The 12,917-nt window shown below is 41.2% G+C and overlaps 1 protein-coding gene across 1 annotated transcript in view; it reads left to right on the forward strand.

The window, feature by feature from the left end:
- The window catches only part of Adam32 (ADAM metallopeptidase domain 32), a 63,527-nt gene that overhangs the window by 17,588 nt on the left and 33,022 nt on the right, over positions 1-12,917 (forward strand). The window contains exons 7-10 of the mRNA XM_042054924.1: positions 1,775-1,839; positions 2,932-3,003; positions 3,202-3,368; positions 12,675-12,756. Coding sequence (XP_041910858.1) covers positions 1,775-1,839; positions 2,932-3,003; positions 3,202-3,368; positions 12,675-12,756 — 386 coding nt within the window. The remainder of the gene's footprint in view (positions 1-1,774; positions 1,840-2,931; positions 3,004-3,201; positions 3,369-12,674; positions 12,757-12,917) is intronic.

A 12,917-nucleotide genomic window follows, 5' to 3' on the forward strand; every position in this document is an offset into this window, starting at 1 on the left:
AGCCTACATCAATCTAGGAGCCATGTGGGACAGCCAGTGGGTCCCTGGGTACAAAGAGGCTGAGATGTGGTCATTCCAAAAGGGAGGGAAAGAGGCCAGGATGGCTCTTGGGGTTTTGTGAGCCGGGACTGGGTGTGTCAGCAATGTTATTCAAGTTATTTGTGACTAGCTTCTTGGATTTCACCCTTGTTCACACAGTGGCTCCAGGTTTGCCAGGAGAGAAAGCTTAGTATCATTTCAAGGTCTTTCGCAGTTTTTGTCTAGTCTTGGACATAGATGTGACTTTCTGTATTTTTCAGTGTGTATGCCTGAGACTTTTCAAAGCCTTTCCTTCCTCACCCACCCTATGCCTTCCTTTGCAATGTCTTTACCATTATGTCGTCCCATTGACTTCCCTTTGTCTGTTGTTCTAGACAGCAGCTAACTTACTTACCGTGAACTTTTTCTTATACAAATACTTCCCACAAGTCTACCCAACTCTGTGAAAGTTCCAAGGCAGAGGCATCAAAAAGCTCTTTGTGCAAACTCTTTAGGAAGGCAATGGACACCTAAGACACATAGCTGCTGTAGGAGGTTGCTTGTTTGTTCCCATTTGCTCAGTCCCAAAATAATCACACAGAAACCATATTAATTGCAATACTGTTTGGCAATACTGTTTGGCCAATAGCTTAAGCGTATTTCTGGCTAACTCATATCTTAAATTAATCCATCTCTATTAATCTGTGTATCACCACAAGGCTGTGCCTACCGGGTAAAGTTCCTGGATCTGTCTCTGGTGGGGCTACATGACTTCTGCATGACTCCGCCTTCTTTCTCCCAGCATTCATTCAGTTTAGTTTTCCCCGCCCACCTATATTCTGCCCTGTGCAGGCCTAAGACTGTTTCTTTATTAACCAATAGTATTCACAGCATATATCACATAGCCGCAAGTCTTGGAGAACAAATTGGCATTGCCATCTCTGGTACCAATAAGCCACACAGAGAACACTGACCACCACCAATCTCATGGATACCAATTAGCTGGGTTTCCATGATGGGATTTCACTGAAAGTTAGTAGTTGTTTTTGTTCTTTTGTTTGTTTGTTTTGCTTTGTTTTTTTTTCCACTAAAGCAATGCCCCATTGCCTTCCCTAGGAGTATTTCCCCACCCTTCTTGCTGTATGGGGACTGGCAGAATGTGCACAAGCTGGTGTTCTAAGAGCACACGTGGCAGTCAGAGGAGACCGGGGCTGAGCTGGCACTGCAGCCTTTGCCCTGCAGTACTTGACGGGCAGCTTTGATGAGGAGCCAGGGGAAGCAGATTTGCATCTTGAAAGACATTGCAGTCATATTGCAAAGCCTGTGGCTACTGGAAGAAATGAGACACAGCCATAGCTTTTTAGCCTTCAACTTCTGTTTTTGTTTGTTTGTTTGTTTTTTGTTTTTTGAGACAGGGTTTCTCTGTATCTTTGGAACATGTCCTGGAACTAGCTCTTGTGGACCAGGCTGGCCTCAAACTCACAGAGGTCTGCCTGCCTCTGCCTCCCAAGTGCTGGGATTAAAGATGCCTTCAATATCTCTACAACCTCTCCAGCAAAAGTTTAACCCACTTCTGACATTCAGGTCAAACCGTGGTTAAAAGTGCATGATGTTTCACTCCAGGTTTAGCATATGAGCAGTCCGCAGCTACCTACAGCTCACTGTGAATTCTGCCCTAGTAGCTTTAATAAGGAGCTCCAAGTAAATGCATTGGGAAAATTTAAACTTTTGTGTGCTTTTGCTTCTTTCTAGGCAGAGACACCTGTAAAACAGTCATCTCCTCTCTATCTCGAGATGAATATCGTGGTGGACAAAGCGTTGGTATGTGCTTTGATTTTCCTTTTATGTGTTTGTTGTGGGACTGGAGAGTTGATTTAGTTCTTAAAAGCACCCGCGCCTCTTCCAGAGGACCCAGGTTTGAATCCCAGCACCCACATGATGACTCACAACTATAACTCTTAATCCCAGTGGATCCAATGCCCTATTTTGACCCGAGGGCACAAGGCATGCATGCGGTGTACTTATACACATAAAATAATAAAATACACAAACCTAAAAAGCACTTAAAAAAAAGAGTTGCAAACTGCTGGTGTCCTTTGGCATCAATCCTCAAGTATTTGTGTAAATGTGTGATAGACCCCGGGCTAGAGGTGACTAGAATATTCCAATCTTCTCACCTTCCATTGCAGACAGCACAGGGTAACAATTGCTAACTGAAAACCAGACAGCTGAGATGACCCAATAGGAGACAGTTCTGGCAAGAGGATGGCTTGAAGCCAGAGAGAGTCCAATCCTATAATGTTTTGCTGGGAGCAGAGGCTAGTGTAACCCACACATGCCGTAAGACACAGATAGGTGTTTGGTGCTGCACCTGTCTGACATCATTGTTTCCTGGGAGGAAGATGTCTCTGTATCCTTGACTCCCGTAAACAACAAGTCACATGGTTGTTAGGGATCTGTGTCTTTTCCATGTTTTAGTGTGATGATCCAGATTTGATTATCACCCTGGTGAGCTATCACAGTGAACAGAAATACACATTAGCAGTTCCGTTCTTAACATTGTAGAGCTTGCCAGGAATCCAGAGCTGAGGTCAGAGGTAATATTTGAGGAAGAATAGGCCAATGCTTGATGATTGCCAGAGGAGGTCTCTAAAATGACGGTGCCTACCGAATGTCATCAAGGGTCAATCCATATTTCAACATTTACATATATTACATATACCTGTTTGCACTGACTGTGTATGTATGTATATGTGTATGATGTATACATGTGTGTTCTGTAACATTGAGGATTGTGTATCTTATTTGAAACACTGAATTCTTTATCAGCCACAAACTTCTAATGTAGCTGTAAATATCAAAAACATGCTTCAAAAATAGTATTTTAACTATAAAATCATTTCTGTCTTTTAGTATGATTATCTGGGCTCTGACAGCATGACTGTAACAAACAAAATTATTGAAGTTATCAGTCTTATAAATTCAGTAAGTGTTTTCCTTTTTATGTTTTTATATTAAAATTTTTCACTTTTGAAATTATCATTGATGTGACATTTCTGAATAATTAGGTCATTCATATAAAAAGAATGTGGATTCGCAAACCTTTAAAAATATTTCCTAAGGTAGGGCATTTATAAAATAAGACAGGTTAATTTGGTGTGTATTCATTTCTTCTGTTTTTAGGTGTTTTCCCAACTTCAGGTTACTATTGTGCTGTCCTCACTGGAGTTATGGTCAGATAAAAATAGGATTCCTACCGTTGGTGAAGCAGATGAATTGTTGCGTCAATTTTTAGAATGGAAGCAGTCCTATCTTACCCTAAGACCTCACGATGTTGCATATTTATTCATGTAAGCATGCTCGGTCCTCTATAAAGAAAACAAAAGGCTTGCGATATAGCTGGATTCAGGGAACGGTTACTCATTTCTGATTATTCAGGCACTTCATTCAAGGCTGATGCTTTCCGATTGCCAAGCAATGAAAAAAGATGAATAGCATTTGTTTCTAAGCTTATTAATCTTTTATAAAACATCAGAGTTAAATTTCCAGAGCTTCATCCATTTTATGATGTAAAATCAGTCATTGAATTAGAGACTGCACGCGGTCATTGCAGAGCTGGCCCTTAAACCCTAAGAAAGATCCAGGACTCATCTAGTGAAGATCATGTGTTGATTACACAGTTGGCAAAGGCTGGATGTAGTATTGTTTATATGTATTTACATGAATGGATTTTCTGCGTTATTTTAAAATGTTAGTTTAAAGATGATAAATGGTAGCTATGCATTTGTAGTTGCGTTCATAATAGAATTGCAACATACAATAGGTGTCCTTATATGTATGTATTTATCTCTAAATATATGCAACACAATTCATTTTGATATAGTATAAAAAGGTATAAAATTTGGCTTTCTGTCACATGGATAGACCAGCACTCTGTCACACATTTTTCCTGTGAACACCTTTTAGAGTTTTTACAGGGCTTTGAGCAATTTGATTGAGCCATTAGGAATGACTAATGTTTTTAGTGTTGTGCACATCTTTATTATATGGAGCATTCCAGTCAATGTGTATGAATCCATCGCCCCAGTTTTTGAACTATTCTTCAAATATTTGAAATATTTCTCCAGGAAAACTTCTGCAGTTTTTTGCTGGAACTCTTCCAGATCACACTGGTACTTATTTCTAGGTCTTTTATTATTTATTTACTATTTATTTATTTATTTATTTATTTGCCAATGTTAGTTTTTTTAATGCTCTGCTATATTTTATAAATAAACGGAAATGCATCCACTTTCTGTAGGTACTGTCTCATTGCTGCGAAGAGTCAATACGGCCAAGGCAACTTGTATGAAAGAAAGCATTTAATTGGGGGCTGGTTAACAGTTTCAGAGGGTCAGTCCATTATCATCATTCATGGGGAATGTGGCAACATGCAAGGCAGACATGGAGAAATAGCTGAGAGTTACATCCTGATCTGAAGGCAGCAGGAAGAGAGAGGGAGAGAGGGAGAGAGAGGGAGAGAGAGCGAGAGCAAGAAAGGAGCTAGCAGTCTAACAGTCTTGGCATGGGCTTCTGAAACCCAGACCCTCCTCCAGCGGCCCACTTCCTCCAACAAGGCCCCACCTCCTAATCCTCAATAATCTTTGCAAATGGTTCAACTCCCTGCTGACTAAGCATTTAAATACAGGAGCCTATGCGGGCCATTCTTACTCAAACCACAAGTACCAATTATTTTGTCGGCTTTTTAGAAGAATTTTTTGAAATTATAAATGCCATTACCTAAAATCATTCTTTTCCCATGCACAGACTTTGTTTTACAGGTTTTCTTCCTACGGATGCAGGCCTAGAGGGGGGTCTCCAGGCACTCCCTCATCACACCCTGTCAGCTCCATTATTATTGTTAATATTTTGCATCGGGGCTGCTTTTACAACTGACGAGGCAAATATTGATACAGGCACTGCTATTAACTGAAGTGCATGGCTTATATTAGAATTTGTTTTCTGGGTTGTATGGGCTCTTTAATATTTAGTAAATTTATAATGATGTTAAGATGTTCTAATAATTTTTCCACACTTTTTATCGACTTTGTGTGCATGTGTGTGCTCACGTGTGTGTATACGTGTGTGCGTGTGTATACGTGTATTTGTACGTTTGTACATGTACGGGTACATGCGTGCCACAGGGTGCATGAGGAGGTCAGAGGATAACTAAAGTTAGTTCTTTCCTTCTATCGTGTGGATTCCGGGATAAATCTCAGGCGGTCAGCCTGTGAAGTCAGTGCCTTTATCCACTGAGCCCATCTCCCAGCTGCAGTGCTTTCTGATTTTGTGTGTAAAATCATGTCATCTGAAAGTTATGAGTTTTATTTCTTTGGCTGTCTGGCTGTGTTCCTAAGGCTGCACGTGAGCATGAGTGATGATAATATCTTCATGTCATATTTTTTATCTGAGAGGAGGTTTCTTGGCTTCTTAATATCAGGAATAATATTCCCAATGCAGTTGGTGTAAAAGCCATTTAGTAAATTCAGAAATCGGTCTCATGTTTTAAAGTAGGGCTATAAAATCAGGGTACATGCTAACTTTTACCAAACGACTTTACTTTGGCTTCTGTCATTTTTTTTTTTTTTTTAATCTCTAGATTACTGAGGCTATCTTGTGTGTCCAGGTTTGGTTTGTTATATATGTTTATGTATGTTTATGTATGCTATGTTTATGACTTTTTGTTTTCTGCATGTTAAGTTTTTGTAAGACTCATCTTTGTTTCTGAAATGGTGGTAGTGTGCTTTTCAATGATGTTTATTACATTTTTTTATCTTCTAGGTAGTATTTTTTTGAGTTTATTTATACTTATTAGATTCTCTTCATCAACAGTGGTTAGTTAAATTTAAAAATAACCATTGAGGATAATTTATCCGTATCATAGTGACAGTTTCTGGAATTTGGCTACAAATTGTTGGGTTTATCATGGTTGTGTTTCAGAAGAGATTCTCCTTATTTGGTTTGCATATAGGCTTTTGTTTGTTATATTTTGCTTTGCTTTTGGAGGCAGGGTTTCTCTGTAGCTGTCCTGGAACTCACCCTGTAGACCAGGCTGGCCTTGAACTCACAGAGATCCACCTGCCTGCTCCTGCCTCCTGAGTGCCGGGTAAAGGCGTGCGCCACCACCCCGGGCTGCATATGTCCTTTTAAGTGTTGTGTTTATGACAAATCTATGAAATATCTACCTCCGCTAAAGAATTCAGAGTCCCTACCTCTAGCCACACAACCACACTTGTGCTCCAGGGAGGACAGAGTCTTCTTAAAGGGAGGGAAGTACAGTTATTGTGAATTCCCCTGGGAAATTCCCCTGGAAGCTGTCCTTCCCTGCTGGATCTCCCTCCAGTCTCTTATTAACTCCCTAATATGGCACATCTTGTTAGCCAGATGCTTAGGGGGTGGCCTACCTCTGTTTTCTGGAACTAGAGAGACCATCCGCCATGCCCTCTGGCATTTATGTGAGGTCTGCAGATCAAATTCTGTGCTGTAGGTTGAGTTTGAGAGACTTTCCCCCTTCCCTTCTTCTGGGATCTGTACATCTTAGCCGCTGCTCAGGTGCCCATCTTCTGAGGTTTAGTATTCTGTGGTGACCTGAGTTCTACAATACTATAGTCTTGTGTTTTCCTGCTCTTCTCAGCTACAATGTCAGCCCTTTTTAGTCCATCCCTTTGTGCTGTGCTCTGGCTTCTTTATTTCCTTTAGTTCTGCAGTTTTTAAATCATCTTTCCTTCTACCAAGTCTGGGTTTTGCTTGTTGTTGCTTTTCTAGTTCACTGAAATACAATGTTAGGTTATTGATTGGAGATTTCTAAATTCTACGTGCGACTGTCCCTGCTTTTTATCCATTTACTTAGAGTATCTTATTGCAACCCTTTAGCCTCAGACCCTGCATTCCCAGAGGTGAAATGAGTCTCATGCGAGTACCATATTGCTGGGTGTTGTATTTTAATTCATTCAACCGCTGTGTATCTTTTAAGCTTGAGAATTTGAGTCATTTACATTTAAGGCAATTCTCAAGGACTAAAGCCTAACTTTGTGGGTAAGTCATCTTTTTCCCTCTAATCATGGTCTTTGATTCCTTGCTTACTTTTTCAGTTAGTCTATTATACATTTTGTTTGTTTGTTTTGTGGTTACCATAAAGCTTTTAAAATCCTTTTTTTTTGATTATAGCAAGCAGTTTTAGAAGAGTAGCTGTTTGGTATCAAAAGAAAAGCGCAGATGAATAAAATAAAGGGAGAGAAAACTCCTTGGCTCTTTTACCATTTCTCCTCATCTCTAACTTTGAACTCACCTTTTACTCTGTCTTCTAGCTCTTGATATGTTATTATACTCTTTATTTATTTTTGTCTTATTTTAGCCCTCAAGTTCTATATGACAGGTTTCCATCCCATGTCTGCAATATATTACAGAACTTTGCGTGAACTGGAGACTTTCTTTTATCTGTGAGTTTGTTCCATCATGCTGATGTTCCCTTCTTATTCACTTAGCATCTGCTTCATTTTAATTTGAAAAATTCCCTCTAGCATTCTTGCAAGGGTGTGTTTGTTGTTGGTAAACCCTCCCAGCTTTTGTTTATTTGGGGATACCTTCATTTCTTATCTCTAAAGCAGAACTTTGCTAGGTACAGTGTTTGTGATTCACGCTGTTTCCTCCAGCACGATGGCTTGGAAGTTGCCTGTGAGCAGGAAGGAGACATCCCCGATTGTTCATTTTCTCCTGCTGCTTTAAGAATCATCTTAATTTTTAACTTTTAACCGTTATTGATCTGTATCTTAAGAGAGAACCCTTGTGTGATTCTGACTGATGAGATATCATTATTACCTCTCTTGAATAAGCTTGGAAATCTCAAGGTTTTTTTCAGTCCAATTAATCATAACATTTATTCTTTCAACGCTGTTCGAAATTTCCCAAAGTTTTCTCCTTTCTCTTCTCTTTGTTCTTGTCAGCGTATTTTAGAATAGTCTAGCATTGAGACCACTTCTGTTTAAAGAGAATTTCCATAAGTTTCCTTCATTGCTTTTTGCTTGTTCTCCTCAATGTAGTTTTAAGCATCTTGACTTTGAGTTTATTTCTTCTTTTCAATATATCCCCTAGTGATTTGATTGGTTAACATTTGTAGGTTCAAAGATTTCCATTTGATTTTAGAAAATAAAATGTCTCTGTTAAGATTGTCTGGGAGAATACTGACTTGTTTTTTTTTTTTTAATTATTTTATGGGATTTTCTTAAGGCAGCTATTTAGATTATTTGCGGGTCTGTCCAATTAGTCATCATGGTCTGTTTTAGATACCTTCTTCTGTCCCTTAGGTGAGTCTATGGTTCCTTGAAAGGTCTCGATACTTGTTGATATCAGGTGATACACTTTGAAAACTTGTTTCTTCCCATCTTTCTGACTTGGGTTACTGATGCCTGCCCTTCCAGCTGTTCTATGCAGGCTGCCTGCTATTCTTGCTGAATCTATGTCCACAGCTGCCATCTCCTCACTAGGTGGTGCTTTATATTCAGGGTTTTCCTGGTCTGCAATTGGTGCATTGTTGCTGCTTCCTTCTTTTTCTCCATTGATACTGTTTATTACTGCTCTGGAGGGAGGGGGCAGGAGTTTGCTCCGATTGGGACTCTGTGGATGTCATCCTTCTGATGAGTAGTAATAGGTCGCTAGTTATTGACCCCTAGGTGCTGGCCCATGAAAAGTGGTCCTGCTTCTTACAGTTGGTCAGAATTGAGAGTCATGGCACTGCGCTGTGGTTTCCTGTCGGTGATGTGGACAGACAATGAAATGTCACTTGGGAAAGCAGGAAGTCCCAATCTCGAATGTCTCAGCTAACATAAGGGAAGAACCTATGGACTACCCAGCGGGACTCTGACTGCTCCCTCTGTGTAACGCACCGGAGAAGACAGCCGCTAAAGTAACGTTAAAGATGAATAACACAAGACTCAAGGTCACTGTGGAGGGATGATGGAGGCGCTAAGTCAAGAAAAGCCACAGAGACACACTCGATCCAAGTGTGAAGTAATGGAACCAGACAACAGATCTAATTCCCCTGTCAGCAGTCAGACTCGATAGATTTGGTTTAAACAGGACAATCCGAAGACAGACACTGCAGTGTGTTAGTTACTGTTCTGTCGCTGTGATGAATGGCCAAGGCAACCCGTAAGCACTGACTTGGGGCCAGAGTCGGTGACGACAAGGGGAAAGGAAGGCCTGGTGGGAGGAACAGAGCACACACATCTCACACTGCAAGCAGGAGGCAGAGGGCACTCTGGGGATCGCAGGAGTCTCCTGAAACCTCAGCACCCCTCCCCCCGCCCCAGTGACATGCTTCCTCCAGCAAGGCCACACACCTTCTCATCGTAATCTTCCTCAAATGGCCACCAACTAAGGACCCGGTGTTTGAGGGCCCCAGACTTTTGGGGAGCCTCTCACGTAAGCCACCACACGTGGCATCAAGTTGAAGAAGTAAGAGCTTGTTCACGTGTATGAAACCAGGTTTTAAAGAAAGCAGAATGATGGAGATCACGGTCTTCACTAATAAGATGCTGGGCCCGCTGGGCCACCAGGTGAAGAACCCAGGGAAAAGATTTTGACTAAGGCCCATGCCAAATAGTAAGGAAAGGTGAAGAGGGCAGGTGTGCACAGGCCTTTATGACACCAATCACAGAGCCTTACAGCACACAGAGATGAAACTCACAAGAAAAAAAGAGAAACTGATTAGCGGTTTGCTGCATATTTTAAGGTCTTCCTTGGATAGACATAATTAGCATATAAACTAGAACATGGCTATCCACTGACTTAAGCTCATCGACCTTTATAGACCATGGCACCTACTTGGGCCAAGTACATGTGCAGAGTGAACGTTTTGGATAGAAAACAAATGGCCATGGATTGAAAAGGACTCAAGTTATTGATGTATATTCTTTAACCACAGAATTAGTTTAAAAGCAGTAAGAGATTTTTAAAATTTTTTTCTTATGAAAACATACACAGTAAATGACCCGTGACTCAAAGAACATATTAAAATATTGGAAAGTGTTTTGAGACAAACAATACATAAAACACATACATGAAAGTTTGTAGACTAGCTAGATGATTCAGGGTTGGGAGCACGTATTGTTCTTGCGGAGGACTCAGGGTTGGGAACACATACTTTTTTTGCAGAGATCTCAGTTTGGTGGCTCACAACTGCCTGTGACTCCAGTTTCTTGGGATCTGATGCCCTCTTCTGGTCTCATTAGTACCTGAACTCATTATACACAACATGTAGATACAGACACATAATTAAAAGTAAAAAAAAAAAAGTGTAAAAAAGTGTGAGATGCAGATAAAACAGTGGTTTCAGGAAATTTTATAGTAATAAATTCCTATATTAGAAAGAAGGAAACATCTTATTGCATCTTGTTGCATGCTGGGGTTCGGTTGATATTCCTGGGTGGGGCTGCTCTTTTATGAAGGGAAACAGGGGTGATAAATCTAGGGGAGACAAGAGGTGGAAGAGTTCAGTCAGGAAGTATTGTATGAGAGAAGAATAATCAACAGAAAGAAAATAAAGAAAAGAAGAAGCATGCCCATATTGACTTTTTCATTAAAAAAAATGATAAAACACCTCAGCAAGTTAAGCATAAACAATGAAGATAAAAGCAGAAGTTAGCAAAAAGGGGGTAAGAAAAATACAGAAAATTTATAAAATAAAAGCAGATTATTTGGGATAAATAAAACTGTCAGGTCTTTCTTTACCTAGATATAGTATGAAGAAAGAAAACCTGTAACTCACTAATAACAGAAACGAGAAACTCTTTAGATCTTGAAACAGAAATAAGCAAGTATAAACAATGACTGTGGGCCTTTACTTGAAATCAACACATTTCCCTTGAGATGTGTGCTACTTGGCTGAAGTGCGGACAGCTAACTGAGTCATGTGTTTAGGGAAAATAGGACAAGAATCGTCAATGCGAGTACAGAACTCTTACCTCAAAGGCAACAAGAGATTGTTTATTCTGGAGCCAAGGATGAGTGGCCATGGCCTGGGAACAAAGATTGAGTCCGTGTTCTAGTGTGGTAACAACTTCATGAAGTATTACAGCAGAAAGTCATGAGCCAAGGAACCTTTCAAAGATATCGGTGGGTATATCGAGTGGGCAGACTACAGCCAAGGGGAAAATCTTCCCCATTGGTCTTCAGTACTGAGTTTATTCTTCTTTCTGGTAGGTGGAAGCCAGGGATCTGTTTATACAGTTCATGGTATTTGCCATTTAACAGTCACAGAGACATTAGGCCACACCCAGAGCTAGGTCATAAATGACCGCGAAGGGAAGTTAAAATTGATCCAAGAAGATTTGGCTTTGGGCTTGCGACATTCTGGTCTCTGTACTTCAATGATCTCGACAGTCAGTTTTACAGTCATAGCTTCTGTCCAGGGCCATCACAGTGTTTACACATGGGAGCCACATATTGTTTATTAACCGTCATTTAAAGTCCCTTGTAGCTAGGAAGACTCTTTCCCAGACTCTGGCGTAGATGAGGCTGGGAAGTGGGCAGGACTGCAATCCCAAGGGGAAGAGACTAGCTGGAGGACCTGAGTTTGAGCCCATGTGAAAGCCAAGCGTGGTGGCTCTTGTAACCTCAGTGGCAGAAAGGCAGGGACAGTATTGAAGGGCTTTCTGGCTAGCATGCCGAGCCTAATCAGCCAGGCAGCCTCAGGTCTTTGTCCCCAGCCCCCCCCCCCAAAGCTCCCGAGGGTTAACCGTTGACCTCTGGCCTCCACAGACACCTACATGTGTGTACACACTTGCATGTATGTTCACCCACTGCCTTAATCTTCCTGCCCAAATTTCATGTTTTAAGCAAGTTTTTTTTTTTGGTGTGTGTGTGTGTGTGTGTGTGTGTGTGTGTGTGTGTGTATGTGTGTGTTGGGACACTTGCTTTGACCAGCTGAACAAAGCCCTTCGTGGCTCACAGCTGATCTCGATTGGAGAGGCGTGAGGATACAGGCTTTCATCAAGCCATTGTGTGTCTCTGCTCCACAAAATCTCTGCCATGTCTTCACAGCATTCTTAGCCATAGACACGTTAGCAGAATAGTTGATGGTTCTCCCCAGCCCCCTTTATTTTCCTGCTTCTTTGTGGAGTCAAATGCTCTAAGCACCTCGTCTCAGCCATCCTGCAGATGTCACTGTGCCCATGAACTCTGCTGAGATCGGAGAGTGGGTTCATTGATGTCATGCTCCTTCTTTCTCAAAGCTGGGTGAGAAGGGTGAGCTCAGAAATAAAATGTCATTCTCCTAAGGCACTGTCACATTCTCTACAAAAGAGTGGCACATTCTTTTCCTATGCAGAAAGTTTTGTTGTTACCACTGGAGAAAAAGTGCTTGTTGAAAAGCTCGGAGCAGAGGCTTGGCTCACCTCAAACCAAAGGTGAGGAGAGCAGCAAGGCCAGCCGAGATTCGAGTATTTAGTCCAGTTTAGTTGAGAATCTTCCAAATTTCCAACAACAAGGACATTTTTAACCATTGAGCCTCGACTGGCTTCAGAGTAGGATTTTCCTAAATTAGGGCCTTCAGTTTTCAAGAATTCTCACAGCTAGGTTGTTCCCTGGGATTAATGACGAATGTGTGTTTATGTATTTAGCTACAACGAGCACCCAAATTACGTGGGAGCGACATATCCTGGAAAGATGTGTGTGACCCGCTACTCTGCAGGAATTACAATGGTATGTTTTTATTCGTTCCTTGAGAAGGATGTGAGCTGTGGTTTCTGAAGTGATGGAGGAGTAACCATTGTTATCAAGTCTGTAGGCCTAGACAAGAACCTAGGACTGAGTAGCTGAGGGAGGGCATTGGGGGAGGGGGAATCACTGCGGAGACATACTCA

Source organism: Arvicola amphibius, chromosome 4 (genome assembly GCF_903992535.2).
Source record: "Arvicola amphibius chromosome 4, mArvAmp1.2, whole genome shotgun sequence".
Classification (NCBI taxonomy): Eukaryota; Metazoa; Chordata; class Mammalia; order Rodentia; family Cricetidae; genus Arvicola; species Arvicola amphibius.